General features: G+C 31.2%; 1 protein-coding gene across 7 annotated transcripts in view; it reads left to right on the top strand.

The window, feature by feature from the left end:
- The window catches only part of LOC113553311 (potassium voltage-gated channel protein eag), a 192,889-nt gene that overhangs the window by 124,028 nt on the left and 45,868 nt on the right, over positions 1-22,993 (top strand). For 6 of the 7 annotated variants that reach the window (XM_026956583.1, XM_026956586.1, XM_026956582.1 and 3 more), the window contains 2 exons: positions 20,411-20,511; positions 20,669-20,801. In XM_026956583.1, coding sequence (XP_026812384.1) covers positions 20,411-20,511; positions 20,669-20,801 — 234 coding nt within the window. The remainder of the gene's footprint in view (positions 1-20,410; positions 20,512-20,668; positions 20,802-22,993) is intronic. The other variant, XM_026956584.1, reaches the window with a different exon arrangement.

Below are 22,993 nucleotides of genomic sequence, written 5' to 3'. Positions count from 1 at the left end.
ACCACTATTAAAGGTACCATCATGAAGGTATTTCTAATATTGGGGAAAAAATTATTTTTAATCCCCCCCCTCACCGGTTCTAGAAACTCTTTAAAAATATTTTTATTTATATTTCTTCATTCATATTTTATACTTAAGAAAAATCAAATTATTAATCATTATTCTAGCTTAATTAAAATAATTATCTTAAATATTGTAATAATGTGATAGTGGTTTTTGTTATCTGTTTATTTGATTATCTTATTATTATTAATAAGTAACTTACCATTTAGAAGAATTTATAATATTTTAGGAGAGTTAACATTTTTTTCAACCTAATATTTACTTACGTCAATATGATGGCATAAAATAAATAATTTCTAAAATAGTATTAATATCTATTACGAAATGTTATTAAAAAGTGATATTAAAATATAATATTTACAAAAGAACCTATAATATCTACAAGATATCATTAAATTAAAAATTATTCAAAATGTAAATATCAAACATATTGTGTAAGAAAAAGTTATGAAAATATCTCTTGCGTAGCTAAACATTTTTCTTTTCTATTTTGAAATTCAAAAATATTCATATATTAAACATTATTTGTACATTTTTCATTTAAAAAATTTAAAATATGCATTAAAAATAGATGAAAATAAATTGTAATATTTCCCATAAATATACAAAACAAAAAATACATATTTAATAAGCTATTATATTATGCAGTTAATTTCTTGATAAACCAATAAACATACGAAAAAGCGTGTAAATTTATGTCCTAATAATAGCATACATATGATTGATTATAACTACTTAACACACTCGCTCCAACCTAGCATAACAATGCCGCCCATTACATCGCTAAATTTGTCATAAACGCGCGTGACTGGTTAATCTTTGCTTACGGTGGACGATTTTAATTAAACCACGAGCGCATTAGTACACTAAGGTATATAATACGATGATGATGACAATGACGTCGATGATTTTGGTGGTTGCATTTTAAACAATCCAGAAGACTGTAGTGGTGATAACCTCCCAATTTCAAGCCGTTTATGATAGTAATAATGATACAAAATGAAAGAAAAAACAATTACCACGGCAATGATAATAGATGGAGGGCGAATTACACAAAATATTTGCACGAAAGCATCGCGTAATGCAATGTATGTTTATAAATTTACACTTTACTCGAAATTGGTCTGAAACTTTTTTTGTTATATTATAGTATTATAATTTTATTTTATTAACGAAAAAATTTGACAGTATTGAGTTTATAAATTATATCTAAATTGCATATTCGTTCATAATTATGTCAATACACTACATCAAACAGAAACATCATACAATTAAAAAATTAATAAAACAAAATATTAAATATAATAAGTAATTGTATTTTATTTTAAAGCCATATACTTATTTCTTTGAAAATTATAAATGTTTTTAAAAACATATTTGATTTACATTAATTGAAGAATTATAATACACAATTTTCAAAAATAATAATTTACTTTAACTATTTTTAGTTGTTACCATTTCTTTTTTTAATGTTAACATAGGTGCATTGGTAATTTCATATTTTGACATAATATTATTATTGGAATTTCAATTTATAAATATAAAATTTCAAATCAATATTATGGTTATTAAAAATTAAGTATTTAAATTTTGAACAATTAGAGTAGTTGACAAACATTTTGTGAAGTAGCCTGTGCCACTCTTACTCCACTTCACTCATATAAAATTTAAATACTTATCACTTAAAGCGTTAATATTTTTTTGAGGAAATTAGCGTTTCTCATTAATGATGACTTGTATTAATCAATTCCACCTTTTCTATTACACTTGTTTTGTTCACTCTTATTATTGCTACTGCATGTATTTTAGCAGACCCTACGGTACGGATGAACCTAAATTGCCTATCTAAAGCGCCGTGTTACAAATCTGCGATTAAAATGTATTGAAATAATAATTGTTGTTATTGTTACGAGACACTGGTTTTGTTTAGTAATCCAATTATTACATTTTAATGTTTACAGTGCATGCCAAGCGTGTCTTATGATATAATAGATAATATAATGTAATATTATTTACGGTATGGTTAACACGAAAAAGAAGTATGACTTTTTTAAAACACAAAGTTTGATTTTAGCAGTATATCATTATATTATATTATTTGTCTGAATTATTAAAATGCATTTACGTTTATAACAAGATTGGTGAAAAAAAATACGGGGCAAATCGAAATTATGTTATAATATAAACCAGTGCTCATATTTATATAGCACTTAAGTAAATGTATAATACAGTTTTATTAACCGACATATTACTATAAAAGTGAAATATCGCATTATGATTGTGAGCACGTAGCATATTGGCGATAACAACTGAAAATAGTCGTTCCAAAGAATTAAATAAAAATATTCTGACTTTTGAAAAAGTCATTTACTTAGACTAAAGGTTAACGTGCAGGACCGGTGATACGATCTCAGTTTTTTCTGGTGTATAAATTTATAATTTGCAACGTTATAACTATTTTTGAAACAGCCTTTTAGTAGAATTCGTATTGCTAAATTATTTTATCCTAGATATTTGACTAGAGCTTATTTTCCTTCAATATAAACGTACGAGCCAATTAGATAAATTAAGGTTGGTGTTATTATTTTGGCAATATTAGTGGTATTTAACCAATATTTATTAATTTTTTTCATATAAAATCTTACCTCGCCTTATATTTTCAGTTCACACATTCATTATTAAAAGGATTTTATACGTATAAAATAAGAATTACTTTGTCACAAATCCGTGTTTGCAATATGAATAACGTTTAGCCAATGAAATTTACAAGTTATTTTTAAACAATATTCACAGATAATGAGGCACCATTAGCATCGCGACTACGATTTATCAATGACTTGGAGTAATGAAATACATATATCGAATAAATCATTTTTCTTTTAGAATCCATACTATTGTAATTTTGATTACTTATATAATATATCCTAGATCGTGAACACCCTATAGTTTAAAACACTGTCTGTGCACTGAGACATTTTTTTTAACAAGATCTTTAGAGGTGTAATTTTATTTTTATAAACGAACAACGTTACTTTTAAAATGTAAACATTTATTTGTTTAATAAAATAATAATTTAAAATTTCCTTTAACTTTTTAAACGACAGCCTAAATATTTAATTTCGTATCCCAAGACAGATTATTTTCCTAGAAGTTTTAAAATAAAAAAAAAAAAAAAAAATCTCAAATTAAAAGTAAAATTGTGTAAGTATATAAAATTTAAATGAATTCAGAAAAATGACACAGGGAACCCCTAAAATGTTCGTGCACCACTTTGCTCATCAGTACTTCAGATACTTATGACTAATTAAACTACCTAGTAGTTTAAGATTCGATTTTCATGTATTTAAATGTTCAGAAAAATATTGTGATGTAGAATATTAAATAAAACGTATTTTTTTTCATTTAAAAAGTTAAAAAACTTCATGAATTATAATGATAGGAAAATCAACATTAATTTTCTTTTTGAAATTGTTGTTTTATAATGACTTTGACTAATTATATAAAAAACGTTTTCAAGGTAAAACGTATATTTTACATTTAAGGCTTTAAAATATCACCGTGTACAATATCATTGTAATCTTAGTGGAATATACTTACGTAGGTATATGCGCATAATATTTTGTAAGGTGATGCATTTAAAATGTATTTATGAGTATTATTATGAGTGAACTTTTTGAAATTTTTACCACGAAAATAGTAAATGTTTTGCTTGTTCACTGCTTATACGAATAGAATGATTTAAACTTTTAAAACTGACACTTAATTAATATTTATTTTATATCTGATAATTAATGTACACGCGTCGATACGTTTTTAAAATTGTTATTGTTTGTTAATATCCATTTTGTATTTTTTACTTTTATTTAATTAAAACATTTGAGCCTCCATCAATGCCTTTACGATACATTTTTATGTGAAAACAAATAGAAAACTTTTTTATACTTATCTAAGCCGATTCTAATGAGTATCGTGTAGATACGTGATAAGTACAAAAAACATCCATTTACCTATTTTATGATACGCGATAGTTGATTATTTCATTGTAAAATTACGTTTTTTTTTTATCGATATTCACACGCCGACTATACTATATTATACTATATGACTAATAATAATATATATATAAATTGATTTTACGTGAAAAAGACGTATAATTTACATCGAAGGTCAGCCACTTAAAAAAAAAAAATAGTAAAATAAATGTTTTTCTAAATTAAATATTGAGTCATTGCTTTCTTTGATCTTTAATTAAAATTCTTATAAACATTTGGAATCCATCGCTTTTATTTTCCTTTAAAATTAAATAATAATATTATAATAGGTACCTATAATCTTTGATTATTGTTTTAGTTGTTTTAGTTGTTTGACGTCCATTTCGTGCTTATATAGTATTCATGATTTTCCGCTATCGCTTATTGGCCAAGTGCTTTCATAAGCATCACAACTTGAAACCTTTTACAAAGGATAAGTGTATACCATCAATTGAGATTCAAACGAGCTATTATTATATACCTTTGAAGGCATTATTATACGTATAGAATATGATAATATAATACTGTTGTGGTAGATTAATAAAACATCATTGTTTATCGTAGGTACGAGTTTATTTATTATTACTGAGAGTTTATTAAATTTATTTGAATGTCTGTTTGGATTGATTACATAAAATTATTATTATTCTATAAATGCGGGTTACGCATGTTATTTTAATTACGCTGTTTATAAAATAAAATGCTCTTTTCATACAATTACATGTTTCTCTATCAAATTATATCAACATTTTATTTTTTCAATACGACCATAATTATTTATTATTCAATTTGTACACTTTTAAATTAAACGAGAAAGGCGACACATAAGAAACGTGAAACTTTTTATGATAAGTCGGTAAAAATAAATACAAAAAAATCATTAATTATTTTATGTGAAATGTTTTCATCGCTGTATTCGTTAATGTTCAGCTTTCTAGAATTCTAAATTTGTTTATTCTATTTTTTATCTTATAGACATCATTGGTCATACGATATTTATTTTTATATATAATTTGTTTATGTACGTACCAAAATTGTTAAAAACAAAAAAAATCCCATATTGTGTTACTGTTAGCTCTATTTATAGCCATAAAAATCGACAGAAATCTAATTTAAAGTCTTTTATGACTGAGATATTCAATGTAGCATAACATAATAACGGACACACTATATAATTTATAAACTTACCTATTATAACGTTGTTGTATCACATACCATAATAACACTACACTATTACCATTATAACTACTGCGCATGTGTACATTATATTTATTGTATTTGCGTTCCGTTAGCGTAATGATATCAAAATATAATTATTTCAGTACAGTTAGCACATATGCATAAAGTGTATTGTATATTATATATATATATATATATATATACAAATAATACATATTATATATATGCGTGCGTGTATGTTGGTGATATTTTGCGCGCGTTTCTTATCTATGTGGCAGAGAATTTAATTACGATTTGACGTGAAAGCGTTTTCACCCGATGATAATTCAGCCGGTTAATGTGAAAACATGCTCATATGTAGTGTTCCCGAGCCCTGAGATTACATCGATATATTCAAACGTACACACAAATTATATATATAATACGATGTCGCGTGTGATTAAGTTTTGAGACGAGTGCAGTCGAACGAACATAAAGGGAAATATGGAAAAAATAAAATTCGCGGCGAAGGTATTAAGCGACGCGTCTCACGAGTAGAGTTTTCGAAATGGAGACGAAAAATGAATTTATTTTTTCACCTTTAAGAGGATAATCAGCGCCTGGTGACCGATGGCGGTCGAGATCAGGTTCAACTACCCCGTACACTCGACTCCGTCGTCGTCCGCCACGGAGATCGTGACGTATTATAGGTACGTAGTGACATTATGTTGGTCAAAACTGCATTTTTACGCGTTTACCGCGCATACGCACTTACGCGCACGCATACATCATCGGCGTGTTCGTTTTCACGCGAAAGTCATCTCTTATTGTGCCAGCCGTCCGCCCCGTTTCGGTCTTACTCTATCGTCGTATTATGCGATAAAATGTGCGGAAATCGACATAATAATATAGAAACGTTTCCATAATAATAATATAATGTACACGGCATACCACAATCGTATTATTAGACGAATTTATTTCGCCAGGCGAGCTAGCCATCAAAATTACGATACGGTTTTAGATTCGCGGCCAAGCGTACGATTGTAATAATAATATTGCTGCGGTAAAACGATCGTTTCGCCCGGCACGCCCGGTCGGTGTTCGACGGGCAACGATAAATCGGCATTCGTGGTCTGTGTGCTCAAATTAATGTGATTTATAGAATTTGCACTCCGATAGCTAGCAGATTTGACGATTGGTCGTATAAATATTGTTAAATGATCCAGGTACACCGTGTACATTATTATTTGCATAGATCAACAAATATGTTTCGATCGATTAAAATATGGCGTAATATTCGTATCGAAGTACATATTTTTCGTCGACAAATTCTAAAATATTTAGTCGTTAATTCGTTGTAACATAAATAGAGTTCGTGTTTTTCGGGTCATATTATGATAACACATCGAAAACCACTATAATATGTTCACGCTTATGCTTTTATATATTTACTATTAAAATATTAATACTTGACTTATAGTGCAAATCAAATCTGCACTTAAACAACCGTTGGATGAATAGCTTTATTCCACCTGTGGTTAATTATTATGGCGAAATACTCACGTATTGTGATTTTTAATATGCATACGTTATTATTGTAAATATTAGACATTTACATAATACAGTTTATTATCGATACTAGATGCCTCGGAAAAATATTTACAAATATTATAAAGCCGTGACATTATATAAATTCATAATATGATTATCATCGGATTTTCGCAAAATAAATAATTTTAAAGAGTGTACAATAACGATATAAAATCGTCAAATGTATTTTAATGTATCACATTTATATCAAAATAAACGTAATTATTGTTTTCGTCACGCATTATCTGCACAGTATATTATTACACGATCGTATTAATTAAACGAAAGCTAAAAACCTAATGATCGTGCGATAACGTTTTCCAAAGTGTTTGGTTATTTAAAAACTCACCACCTCTCGTTCGTTTCACGTGCTATAATAATATATTACATTTTATTATAATGTTCTCGTTCAAGGTGGTCGTTTTTCTTTTATCGTAATAACGGCACCATTCACTGGTATACAGTCGCTGCAAAGTCGCGTGTTTTTCATCAAACGCCATTGACGAGATTATAAAAGTTTAACGGATATTTTCCCCATAATCGCATTACTTTCATTTAACTTTTGATTAATTTCATTTAATTAAAAACAATATGGGCGGCCGTGTCGAACAAATCCCGTTTAATAAACATTTTTCTTTTAATGATTAAAAGGAGCAGAAAAAAAAAACGAAACAACAACGAACGGAATCCGTAATTATTGCACGTTTCACAAGTCGAATCAATAGCAAATGAATAGCAATTATAATAATTATGCGCTGCCGCGGTCTTGCCGATTTTAATATATATACCACCTCGGTTCGATATCTCGTCTTATTCGAGCAATACTAAAATGCTAATCATTGCGTTTCGAGCTCGGCGCTCTTGAATTATAATTTGACGTCGAGTCCACCACCAGCAATTATTACATTTTACTAGGCTTTTGAGATCGGTATTATACAAGCCACATTTACGCTATACATTTAAACTTCGACATTATACAATACGTATATTATTGTGGTTCTATCGTTTAAGCAATTTAGTATTTGGACATAATTTTTAGAAAGACCAAATATAATGATGTGCTTTAAATATTTATTTTGCTTTCCACCGTGTGTATACAATTAACCCGTATGATAAAATTAAACAATAATAGTAAAGATAAAAATCATTTCATTTATATTAATATTATTTTTTGTGCATTATTGTTTATGTAAATCAGTTTTACAGTATCGAGTGATCGTGTTTTCAATCATCTTAAATTTCTCTCATGATATTATCGTTGATTTTCTTAGAGATCCGTAGATATAAAATATAACATATTTTATTTATTGCTAATTTTACGATGGAATCATTATGTGCCTGTGTAAATGTAAAAACAAATAAATGCCTCACTTCCCAAGTAATCAGATGCAATCACTCGTCAATCCTCCTCTAATACTTCAATAGAATAGATGGAATATTATTAAGACCAATAACGAATTATATAGATTCTGAGATTTTTAACGATTCCGAAAAATATGATCAAATCACCTAAATTACTGTACTTTATGCATTTTAGACTACTCTTTGGATCTTTGGACACGGATACGTAATTTAAATGTGTAGCATAATATTTTTTAAAAACTAAATATTTTATTTGCACTTTAGATGCGGTGTATGCGATCTTCAAATGTCTAAACACATTAAACATAAATTAATGATTATAACGCGTACGCCAACTTTGAAGTTTTGGTTTTTCGCAAATCGTATACGTCATAATATATTTTCGTAACGAAACCTAGTTATTAAAAATAACGGTAGTGATTATAATAACATGAGAGATTTCGACGGTTAACCGCTCCGAGTCAAATTAGTTAAACGGGTATGCTTTACCCACACTCAAACCGTAATAATAAGCACGCGACACGAGTTATTATTATGTACCAATAACAATGGCGATAATAACAAAAAAAGGCAACGTCAACAATAACACCCTATATAACACCTAAGTACAATGTAGCCCTTCTAGGGATACGCTGATACGCATATTAAGATATATAATCGTTCGTGTGAGAGTCGAAAATTCAATTTCGAAATAAAGCTAATGTGTTTGAAATGCAAATACTAGTAATACGGCATTGAAAAAAAAAAATTGAATTTAACAGTAAAACATTATACCTTTGGTGGATGTCCCTTGGGGAAAAGTCGATTGTTTAATTCGCTACTGTGTTTGACCAATTTTGCACGTGACTTGAATTCAAAAAAAAAACATCCACGACTCTTATAGGTATTGAATTTAGTTTTGTACTAAATTGATATATTTAAGCGCGTATTAAGTAACGATATTTTTTGAGTAATTTATATTCATAGGTTAATGATTCAATACTTATAACAAAATGCAAATCGTTATCGCAGTATTTGTTTCATACTACGTTTTCATTCACAAAAATGATTCGATTTAATTTGTTGGTTTACGCAGTTATAATAATTAATAAAGTAAATTCAACATGTTTCCGCATAATAGTGTGCTGCATTAGACTATTGGTGGTATGGTGAAATTATGGCACCACATGGATTTAACCAGGCGAATAGCATCAACGGAAGTCCTGATAACTTTCTAATTATGTCTAACAAGGACCAAGTAGTACTTTAGGACGGTATTAAGCAACTTTGAGCTTTTTTGTGGTTTATTGTTTAATTTATAACCTTGCGAGTTTAAGTGAGTAAATATCATTTAACAAACTATAATAAGTTCCAAATAGTACTTAACCGTTTTCTAGAACGTTGAGCTTCAATGTGGTGCAGCGGTGGATTAAGCACTACACGAGTTAAACAAACTAGGCAAATATCGTTTGATAAGTGATCAAATATATGAGTCCTGTTTAAGACATTTGAATTAAGTATGCTGTATGTGTCATGTGTGGCTCTGATCGCATGTTCATTGGCCGAATAACTTTGAATATTAGATAAAAAATTTAACGATAAAACTTATTTTTTCGAATAACCATTTCTTAAAAATGTTTACAGTTATAACATATTTCTGACAATTATATTAATTCGAAACATATACTTTACTCAAAAAATGAAAACATTTGACATTCGCAGCTTTGTTTTTGCAAAGCGATAAAATATGTAAATATACCGTCACGGAGAATTTGTTTTCGACGTATATTTCAATGCGCCGGAGACTGTACGTGATGCGGTCACGAGTGTTTAGTGTACAGCCACTTGTAATAGTGATACAAGGCACCACGTTGTTAATAACGACAACAGTATGTGATAAATTCGCGAAAACCACCGACACGAATGCGTGACTTTACTACGTGTGTATGTGCATGTGAATAATATGCTTAAAAAGCATAATGTGTATTATATTATTTAATATATCTTCAGAAGACTTATTGTATTATGCTATGTATGGTTAAAACGTTTTTGTAATAGAATTATTTGGTTTTTTGGCTCAGCACACAATTTTCGAAGTGAGATAACTATAAATTTGTTCGTGGCTTTAAAAATTGAATACTAATAATGCATTTTTTCACATATTTTTTTGTAATGCGATTTATACTAGATAGTAAATTATAGTAATATGATTTAAAACTGTATGAAGTTAGAATATAATGACGTTGATAGAGACCTTAAATCAAAAGACCATATTGTGTCATAAATTCCCAACCACTGATATGAAATATTCATACTTATTGTACTTCGAAACCATCGTATCGTAAATACGTATCTTTAATAATATTTGTTTTTTTTAATGTTCGTTGTCCATTTCAATCGTATTTTTATTACACATTTTTCTATTTATCTACCAATCGCATCGATTTCAAATTATTTGCAATGTATCTAACAGTTAATTAGAAGTCTGTTAAATTTATGAGAAATAAGATAACCTAAGTGAGCTGAGATCGGCATTTTCTATCTACTTTTGTTATGTTCTATATTACTAAGGCTCGATAATTTATATTAAGTACATTATATAACTTAATTATTTGGCATCTAGAAATGCATTCAAATCGCTATAATATCAGGATTAATAAAAACAAAACATATATCCGTTCATAATAACCAAAAGATCTTTGTTTGGAAAAACGATTATTTTTTTTTTTTGGTTCAGTTCCGTTAAAAATATATTAAATAAATATAATTCAATGATAAATAATTACAAAAATATAATTAATAATAATAACATTCAGGGGAAAAATATAATATTTAATAAGGTAGTAATAATAATAAAATTAGCAAAATTATATTTCTACATTGATTATCCACATTATCTTTATTATAAATTCTGCTGCTTAGAAACTAATTAGTGTCATAGTTAGTGGTGCATAATAATACTAAAAAAAGACGTATTCGGTGAATAAAAAGGGAATTTTTAAAAAGATTCAGAAAATGAAAAAAAGAGATGAAAATATAGTTAAACTGCTATTAGCTTGCTAAGAAAATTTACAAAATTAGCTTGATTTTTTCAGAAATTTTAAAATATGTAAAAATAGAATAATAACCATACCGTACCTAAGTAAATTATTTTTTAATAAATTTTCGCAAAAATTGTTTTACAGCAAACATTGATTTCGATTTTAAGTTATGTAAGATTAACTATGATTAATAGTATGTTGATCCCAGAATACAGATGCGTATTTCTAAACGAGCATTTTCTGAGCATTTGATAGGAGTTCCACTGATACCACGATAAAAAAAAAAATAGAACTACCTACCACATAATATTAGTATGTAAAAATTATTATCACATCACGGGATTCGGTGTATCTGTAGACTTTTCGATTTCTAGTACACTTAGTTTTGACGTAATATATCGAAAAGATTACCGGAGACAAAGGAAAAATATAAGCAAGTACAAAAATGCATGTGAGTATGAATAACAACAACAACAACAACAACGTCAAAAAAAAAATCGCTGTTCCGACGAAAAGTTTGGAATAGCGCGAGAGTTCGTAATGTATTAAAGTTTTGCACTGGATTTGCATAATATATCTATAAAATAATATAAAATGCGTAGAACGTGAATTTAAATATGTCATTTTATGCAATAGTCATTTAACATATTATAACTAATATTATAATTAGAAATTTAAAAATATCTACGTCATCTGGTCGAGCAATACTGTTGTAATACGACCGTGATTTAACGTCATATTTCTTCGCTGGCTATTGGCTGGCGTGAGTTAATCAGTAACACAGATTTCGAAAGGATTATAATGAAGATAAAACGTTTAGGACGCCGACTCGTGTGGAGTTACTATAGAGTCTATCGTTATTATAACAATATAATAAATTATTATTTAATGATAACATAGTGACATGCTTTTCGGACGAGGCTGAAAACTCTCAGAAACAAATAATAATAATTTACCAACACAGTGTTGGCGTGCGATGTACAACACAATGTTAAGATGACGATATTATAATAATATTATCGACTGGAATAGTAATATAAAAGCGATTTGGTTTGATCAGAAAGAGTTTCGCGAAGTCTACTATAGTATATTCATGTAAGATCTCTCAGCCAGTCTTGGCACGGTTACCCGGTCGAAGATAAAATAATGTGAGATTTACTAGCATGATATAATCATGTGTATAACGTTGACAGACGACACATAAGTGTACCCGAATTGCGTACACCATGCGACGTGGTACGAAAACCGAGTACAGAATTTATTTCGTGGATAATAAGAAAATCGTATTGTGATAAATCTAGAATAAATTGAGTGGGTTAGCTAATCTTTCAACTAGTTTATTGATGTGATAGCGAGATTAATCTATGTTGATATTTGCATCAGTGCATCACGATTCAAAAATGTTGGTTTTAAAAAAAAGCTTAAATTTACGTTATTTTGGTATAAAACCAATAAATTTTTTCAGTACCATATTCGAAAAAAAAATATTAGTATATTGTATAATATTATTATTGCTTGGATTGGTAAAATATTGTTATTATACATTTATAATTTTGTTGATGTTTTTACTGGGAAATTCGCACTCATTACTCGTTGGCGGCAGTCTGTATTATAAATTTAAATTTAAATCTCTGATTACAAATTTACAATTTCTGATTATAATTTCGAAAGACCATAAAATATATTTAAACATATAGGTTGATTATCTAAAGACTTTAAAATGTACATTACGGACATTAGATGAAATGTTTTCTAAGTAATACAAACATTATGCATAATAATATCAAAATAATAAATAACGTTGTTTTTAATATTCATTCGTTACCGTATAGTAAAATAAATGTTCACTATTTTTTAAAATAATTTTCTATTGTTTTATTGAGCATACCGGCACATTAATCTATTACTTCACTAATTTTCCATTAAATTTTTATGTATTATAATCAATTTAATCAGAATATTACGTTTGATATACGTTAAATCGTCACTTTGTCCGATGTACATTATTGGTCATAAATTTAAGTCGTACTAATCGAGATTAGGTCTAGTAAATCGGTATTTGGTTACTATATATACATACATGTGAACATTATAATAATATTATTATTCCAAATCTCCGGACGTCAGCGTGCGTGCAGCAATCGCGTTCGTCGGTCCTAGACAATAACGAAACGATTTCGGGACAGTCCGGCGACGGTGGTTGACTCCGAAATAATTATAAGAATGATTGATCGCTACGGATTTTGGACTATGGAAATGATATCCTCTTCATTTACCATCCACACCAAGCACACAATGGAGTGGTATGATAATAATAATATATACGAAGAGCCCATTAAGCTTTGGCCGTCATCGTCGCCGAAATAAATAATGGAGGATCCATTTCGTATATGTAAGGAAATCGCCGCCGTATAGAATTGCATTAAACAATAAAATTATTCTATACAAGCCATTGTCTCGTGCTAATTTGCTCCTTTGGCATTAAAAATAATATAAAAAATATTATTATAATTCAATTGGACTACTGTAAAACGTATTAAACGATCCATAATAGTTCAGTATATTAGATTATAATTATAAAATGTTTACGTATATACAAAATAAATACAAGATAAATAAATGATATAACTTTTCATCGATCTTCGACACAAATAAGTTAAGATTATCTTATAAATTTATTTTATTTTGCGGTTTTTCACTGGTTAGCATTACGAAAACTGGCAATTTCTTCGGTGGAAAACAATATGTCTTGATAGCAAGTCGCATAAATCGATCGAGTGGTGAATTACTTACTTCGACGCGAGTCTTTCTAATACTACAGAAAAGAAAAAAAATACCTAGTTGATGAGCGCGTCACCTGTAACCCACCTGGAATTGATTAATCCACTTAAGTGGCGAATTGTGACTGCAGGCTAACGATCGATATACTTTCCGTTCATACGGTACTTGAAAAATAACAATTGTTGTTCGAGTTTTGTCACTTGAAAAACAGCGTATTGGAAAAAAAAAAGTTGTAGCTTTAATAAGTGCCTTGAGAGACGCCGCTAAACGATGAGTAATTCGGGAGACTACACCGGTGCTCGTAAATAATTCGGACGGATTGCAGTCCCGAACGACTAGCGCCGATAAAATGAACAGTCTTAAGAAGTAGATTTTAATTTTTCATCAGTTTTTATTTTCGTTGTTTTTATTATTTCTCGGTATCATCAATATCCGATATGCGGCTAATTGATAAGTCGCAAATACGAATTACGATAGGTATCTATATATTTTAGTACTTAGTAAAGCTATATATTGATCAAAATCGAAACAGCTTGATTTGACATATTAATTAATAATGTGTTGCGCGTACGTTACTTCTTCAAACAATAACGGTTATTAAGAATGCAAAAAAATAAATAGGTTATACGATTACCGTATCCCGTAAGCGACTGATGTGATATTTTAAAGATAATATTACTTATGTTGTGAGCATTCGATCGTGTACAATTTGCGGATGTCGAAAACGTTTTCGCAATATGTATATTCGACAGTAAACGATTCGCAAGTGGAAATTAATTTACTTTTGACCGAACACCACTCTTCAGTATATTATTGTTGTGAACGCAGTCAAATTTTTTGCTTTCGATACAATATTATATAATATTATTATTATGCAGAAATAATAGAAACACTTATGCGAAATATAATTAACACGCTTGTGTACATATTACGCCATTGAATAAATATTTGATATACGTAACTTTGAATAATTCATTGCCGTGGTTATAATAAATTATATGTACTTACAACTGGCGTATTAATAAAAAAGTCAAACAAACAGACTCGTCGACTAACGGAACTCGTCACAATGGGTATACGCGACGGATTACATTAAAGTAAATAATAGGCGGTATTGTTGTCGTTCACGAAAACGCCACTATTATTTTCCGATTAGCGAAAAGAAAAATGCTCGCCCGACCCCGACATATACATATTATTGTATCTATCTATTGTATAATCGGGGGGCTATCGTGTAACGATCGCATAATGCGTACTATAACATGACGTTCGCTTTGTAAAAGATAACGTATTAACTATTAAAACAATATTAACTGTAGAATTATTCTAATCATAATATTATCTATTACTATAGATAGTAGACTATATTGATTTGAGCATGCTAAATTTTGTTTACTAACGAGCCTCATCACGCATAATGCTCGTATCAGAAATAATTTACAAATAATTATTGGTAGACCGCAATCTAATAAAATGTATAACGATAATAATAATATTAATAATATCAGTGGTAAATAAAAATAAATATAAAAACTATATATTTAATATACTAGAAATTATGGTGCGAAGTAACTGCCGTACAAAAATCGATTCGACATCGACAGCGATAATAACAAGAAAATACGTTACATTCTATTGTTATTAAAAATAACGTTACTATGAAATTTCGTTTTTAACTAGGTGCAATATTGAAAAAAAAAATGTCGCTCAATTCATAAACAAATTCATGTTCGTATCGTCCTCGATCCGCGGGATCGGGAACCATTATATTTTTAACGTTTTCTAGTTGTATAATATATTCTCATCAAACGATGGTTATGTTTAATTTCAACGAATTGATCCAAACAGTTTTAGGATTACAAGCGTAACAATATTAATTATTAATAAAAAATACCTTTTGGTAGTTTTTTAAATATTTTTTCCCGCTTGTGTATTACGGAAAAAGCCGATTAAATTTGGCGAAAAAAACAATTAAAGACTGTCGTATTTTGCTTTTTATAATTATTATAATATTATGCGGTTCTCAAACCGAGTACACCCCAAACGTTTTTTCCGCCCCGTGACTAAACCCGGGCACGAATATACCGCAGCTGCACGTCGTAATGATATACGCGTCATACAATACGGATCGGCGTCATCCGCCCATATTAATAGTATATCGCGCACCTACGCGGTCGCTTCGACGGCCACCTGTGTCACGCGTACTCGAAAACGCCATATAACAATATGTACATAACGTTAAACGCGATCCGTTCGGCGGTCCCCACACGACAATATCGTCGCCGCGACGATACGCGTATGTATATTGTTTTATGGATCGCGGTCGTAAAATATCGGCGTTACACCGAGCGGCGGTCGTCGGAGCAAACTGAAAAAAACGAAAAAACGAAAAAACGAAAAAATTAATATTTAACAAACAAAGCGAAATCCGTTCTCGCGACCAAAACCATATTATTATAATAATATTATTGTGACGCCGCCGGCGAGGCGGTTTATTTCCCATTCATGGGTTCCGCGTGAAAATTGATCGGCGGCGGCCACTGCCGTGTACATGTATATAAGGACAGGCACGCACTGTCACTTACTGCCGCCGTGGCCGTATCGGTGGCGGTAGGACGTTAAGGGGCGATCGGTGGGGGTCTGTGGCGAGTGTTCGGCGGGGCGAGGGGACGGGGTGTAGACGGTCGATGGCGGCGGCGGCGGGGCGAGCGAGTCTCGCACAGATCAATAGCACCCGTTACACTTGGAGGGGGGTCGGCGCGATGGCGGGAAAGGCAACACTCGGCCGGGCGGTGAGAGAGAGTTTCCGTAAAGTCGTTTAATCCGTTCCGTAGAGTGCGCGCACACGCACCGGAATTTTTCGCGCGCGTATATATATACACACGCGAATACGTATTTATATATGCGGGTCCTTTGCGGGCACCGCTCACGCGTGCTATACACGCGGAGACGGAATTTTTTTTTTTTTTTATTTATCCCGTTCCGTCCGAAACGTTTTTCCGCGATTATTTTTTCTTCTCTTCAATTTTCCCGTTCTTTCGTTTCGTTTCTCGGAGGCCGCGTCACCGCCGTGACCTTTGTACACGGGAGCGCCGTTCGCGCACACACCGGCGTACGGTGGCGTAGCGGCGGCAACGGCGGCAACGGCGGCAACAACGGCGGTCCACGACGACGGTTATTGACCCGCGCGCGTGCCTCCGCGTGACGTCATTCGGATTCTATACGACGTCACGGACCGTACACACGCTCCGTCCCCGCGGTGTTCGCCGCCATCCGTCGCACCCGGATCGCTCGCGCAACCCCCTGCCATCCCCTGACAGCCCCGACACCACCTACACCGGTTGTATACGGGGTACGCCCAAAGTCGGTCGCCTCGTCGAATTCCCGGTACAGCCGCCGCTCGCCCGGTGTGCCGCAAACGTTTAACGCGCCGAGTTTCACCGCGGGGCGTACACGCAGCACCACCCGACCCCGGAGACGCCGATTTCGATTTTTACCCGAAACTCAACCACTCTGCCACCCCCCCACCAACCACTCGCAATCATATCGCTGACGATCGCGACCAACGGTCTCTCTATAATACGGTCCGGGGGTACATGGCGATGGATGAGACGATAGGCCCGAGATCGAGAAACCGACCGTCCGTCGCCTTTGCGCGCCCCCCCCCCCACCACTCTGCACTGGAGCCGTCTCGCTCGCGGACGAGTATCATCGTGTCGGTATTATACTTACTGTTATCGGGTGGCGTTTGTTGAGATAATACTCCGCTGTTGACCCCAATTACGAGTTTATTTGTGTGTCCAACAGACACACGCAGACTCACATACACACGCTCGCACACGCCGCCTTGTTGTTCTTTCGGTCCATCGATCGGCGACAAGAGAAGCGCCTATACACAGATAAACTAATGAAAACAAATGCTCCTCGACGACGCGCTCATAAGCCACTCCGGGAAAGATTATCAAATTATTAATATACAAGGCGCTTGGCCCAACGCGAACACTACATCTCAGCACCATAGTTGAATATTGTTTTAAGACTTGGTTTATTTTTTCATTTTAAAATAATAATATATTTTTGTCGGTCGTGACCCCATTAACGAATATTGTTATCGTATTATTTTTTCCTTAGGCGTTTTCGGATAGCGACCGTATTGTATAATAATATCGGGTAGATGTATTGGTTATATTGGGTTTCGATAAGTTCGCGTCTTTAATCGATGTTATTGTGGCCGATTAGTATGGCCCTAAATAAAATCCGAAGACTTATCGAGACTCGTGACCGTTTTTGGTTACTTTTTCTTTTGTCTTTCGTACCGATAAAGTGAAGTTTTTAAATGTCATTATATAAGTTAAATTTGATTTAAAAATTTTATAATTTAAGGCATTTTTTAACAGATAATATAATTGACAGAAACAAAATAAAAAACAGAACGTCCGATCACAAGCTTATAAAAGCTAAATATTATTACGATTATTTTTTTTTTTAGACCAAAGTACATGAATTACTTTAGCACTACGAAATAATAATTTGTACCTACGAACCACAACTCCACACTCTATGCATGCGTTCTAACAATACGCACGAGCAAACTTTGAAAATTACCCATATTTAATTTTTTTTAAACGGATCCCCTTAGTAGGTATTAATAGTAATATCCGTTGACTAGCGGCGCGTTGTATAGGCAATTTCTATAGGTATTACCTGCTTTGTTGCAGAAAATAAACGAATAATTTAACATGTACATAATTTGTCGGTATTAAATCTCCCCAAAGATTCGACTATGATGGAAATGACGAATTCATGGGGCACTTCAACCTCGACTAATAATTCAGTGGTGGATGGTTATCAGGTTATTATCTCTAACCTCGTAATAGTATAATTGTTAGAAGAATAAAACCTATAATGTAAAAACGATAAACTATAATATTGTGTGATACATTGTTTGCGTGTTACTTGCCGTTGAAACACTTTATAGAAACGCACGAACTTGATACGAAACATATATAATACGAAATATTTTACACGATAAAGGATATATTGGACTTTGGTGTTTACGTTGAGTGTTCAAATTTCTATACAAACCACAATAGATAATATTATGTTTAAATAAATTAATATTTATACATACTATACATAATATTATTGTGTACATACTATTTATATTTTATACTTGACATAATACACGTATTACACCTTAACATAAAATAAACACATGTTGGTACTTTATTCGTATAATACGAGTGTTCATATCAAGTTTCTAAACCGATATTGCGTATCTGAAGTTTAGTTTCTTGTTATTTATTCATTACTACTACTACTACAAAAAAAGTTAAATTAAATTGCTCTCAAATGTACAACTTCTTGCTATACCTTTATAATAATTTTATAATAATACATGACAAGGAATTATAACATCTTATTTTGTTCTTTTCGCTAATATGTAATACGATTTGCGCATAATGAATTAACGAGTTTTAATCCTTACTCCATTTGCAACCTCGGGAAGGGATCAGAATTTTTTCTGTATATTATCTTCTTTATTATAGAGAAAACCGGCTCGTCATTGTTGGTAGCTTAAACTAGAATAAATTAATAAGTAAGAGAAATAAACGCCATGTTATCTATTCGTTGTTTACTTATGTATTATATGAAAAACAAAAACATTGTTTGGGTTTTATGCGAACAAAAATTAAAATAATTTGGATTGTACAATATTTTTGTTTAATAAACACCAACCGCTACATAAAGGATTTTTATTTGAGTAAAAATGGCATTCTAAAACCATACCTTCCCTGGTACGCATTATAAATTTACATATAATTATGAAGAACACCCAATAAAAGTTTTTGTAGCAAAGAAAGTTAATTGTACAACGCACTTTGACGTAATTTTGTCTCATAACTATATATTACAGATTCATAATAATTATACTCACCGAAACGGTTTGTGCTTTTCGCGTTAATACACCTGTTATATTTTGTACTCGACTGTAGTTCTAAATGGATTAATGCAATTTCAAGGAGTTCATTTTTTTAATACCGCTAGATTAATATGCGTTTGAATCATTTTTTGGTACGCCTTTCGAGTAAAAAAAAAAAAAAACATAAGATATATCTATCTAGTTATGCACGCTGCGCGAACCGTATTACGGGATTAATTAATTAATTTTTATAGGTAGTTTTTAAATACTTTCAGATTTATCCATAGTTTTCACCAAAATTGTCCGAATATTACATAATATTCTAGAATGTATTATGATATTTTATTTTTATGGCATAAAAATATGTATGTGCTAATATTTAATATTGAACTAAAAAAAAATACAAATTAATCTGTTATGTAAATATAAATATTTAATTCAAATATTTGTTATTTTTAAAATGCGTATGTTTTCGCTTACAGCAGACAGCAGCTTCCTGTTGGCCAATGCTCAGATTGTCGACTTTCCGATCGTCTACTGCAACGAGTCGTTCTGCAAGATTTCCGGATATAATCGGGCGGAGGTGAGTATACCAACTATTTTACTCTCGCTGACTGGTGACAATTTAATAACTATAAGGGAGTGGATTTTTTCATTTGTTCACTTACGATGTGCTTATATCGATAAATACTAAATTTACAACTCGTTGTATTTTGTTTTTCCCCTGTCACCTTACATAGGTGATGCAAAAGTCATGCCGATGCTCGTTTATGTATGGCGATCTCACGGACAAGGAGACGATATGCAGAATAGACGAAGTGTTGGAGAGCCACTACAACGACCAGTTCGAAATCTTGCTCTACAAAAAGAACAGTGAGTGTCTACGCCGACGTGTTATGTTTTTAGATCCGATAAAACCGGCACGAACTGGTAACATAATGTTATAATAACGTACAGTATGCCGGGTCTCCACGATTAACCATAGATCCGACCACGACCACTGTCTTTGCAACCGGATTTTAATCACCGTCGATCGGTCACCAGAGAGTTAAAAAAATAAATTAATATGATGTACATTTTAACGGCATAATGTTAATTACCCAACTAGTTTTCAAAACTCACGTTTTCGAGCATCGACATTTTACGGTGGTCCGTGATCGCCGTGGTGTTTGTTTTGTAATGCCATATTATATTTTTGGCTTGCGAAATTGAACCCAGGCTGATTAATACAACATATATAGGTACAACGTATACACGCATATTATTTTACATAAACACAAAAAATAAATTGCATTATTATTCAAATGTGCATTGTAACCGAAAAAGCTCAAGCGCAGTATATACACCCGTTTGTTGACCACCAAAACCATTTTCCCCCATCAATAGCACTGGAAACTAATTCAAAATACCTCGTTTAGTATAATAATAATGATATGTATATCAATATTATTGTCAGGGCGGTACAATTACTGCCTTTAACAAAACGCATGTCGTACAATATTAACAATAATGTATGCGAATTAATAAATTATCACTTTTTAGACACTTTAATTGTTATTACCAACGTATTGGTATGGATATTATCCGTCACGTAGATTTGAAGATTGTTGTTTTCAATCATATTTGTATAACTTAATCTATGGATTTCATACCGCTATCACTTAAACATTGATATGTTCAGAATGATTTGATAACCATCCTCTTCTACCAATTTAATCATTTTATCATAAATGTATTCAAATTTTTATTTTTAGATTTTTTTAGTAGCTGTACTTAAAAACTATATTCTCAAAGATTTAAATTCCGTTTCAGAAATATCATGTAATAATATTTACATCATATTTTCCAAAGAAAACTATATTTTTTTCTGTTAACATCTATTAATCGAAAGATATTTTGAATATTTTGATGTTTACCATGTATTTGATGTATGTATTGTATACTTCGAATAAATATTATGTTAGATAGTAGTCTATAAGTACTAATGATTATAGTTCTACATAATTAATAAAATAAAACAATTAATTTTTAGTTGAGTACATTACGGATAATCTTGGACAAATTATAAATTAATATAATATTTAGTTTGTGCATTTTATAATAATTACTATTTCTAAGTAATCATACGCCTTATTATCATTATAGTGTTAGTACTTATAGATAAATAACTTAAAAATATTAGTTTGGACTTTAATTTATGTGTGTAGATACGTAAACAATTTTAAAAACATCATCTCCTTAAAAAAAATTAATAAATAAGGATACTATTATACATAAAAAGACCTGTGGCTATGATTTTAATCACAAAAAGCCACTTATAATGACACAAAAATATAGTACATCGTTTTATTTAAAACAAAAGTATAGATACTTATAAGATGATGATATTAAGTACACTTTAAAGTTCCGATAATCTGAATTTGAACAAGTTCGTTGTTTAATAAAAATGGCGGTGAGCATGCTTTGTGAATACTGACAGGTTAAAGTTTCAAAAACTAATAATATAATCGACATCGATTGATGAATTAATAGAATTTATTTTTAATATATAATAATTATTATGTTATATACACGTGAACCGAAAGGAGAAAATGTATGCCGTTCGCTGTTAAAATATGTCAACGAAACGAAACGAATCAATGATACCATATTATATTAGTTTGTGCGAAACTTTGAGTAGATACTTATATTATGCGCTCTGTTGTCGTAGTACTTCGGGTTGTCCGATATCATATCGAATAGCACTTTAACTCTACGCAATACCTATCGTTTTTATTAAAGCTTAATAATGTTCATGTAACTGCAAGCAAACTGATGATTTATACATGTAATAGAATATAGTTTTTTTTTTAAATTCCCGTGTGTGTATTCACAGTCGCATTTGCAGGTTGCATATTGTTGATTTTCCGCGAATTCATTACCTTTGATCTATACGACAATCGCTGAGCTGTTAATTTCAATAAAAATTACTGTAAATTCCTCCCAATCATCGTAATATCATCAAATCGTATTCGTATGTGAAAATATGACATGTCATGTGACCAAAATATTTATAAATTCTGAAA

This window comes from Rhopalosiphum maidis, chromosome 2 (assembly GCF_003676215.2).
Source record: "Rhopalosiphum maidis isolate BTI-1 chromosome 2, ASM367621v3, whole genome shotgun sequence".
Taxonomy (NCBI): domain Eukaryota; kingdom Metazoa; phylum Arthropoda; class Insecta; order Hemiptera; family Aphididae; genus Rhopalosiphum; species Rhopalosiphum maidis.
The sequence above is the reverse complement of the archived record's forward strand: the minus strand, read 5'-3'. Positions and strand labels throughout refer to the sequence as shown.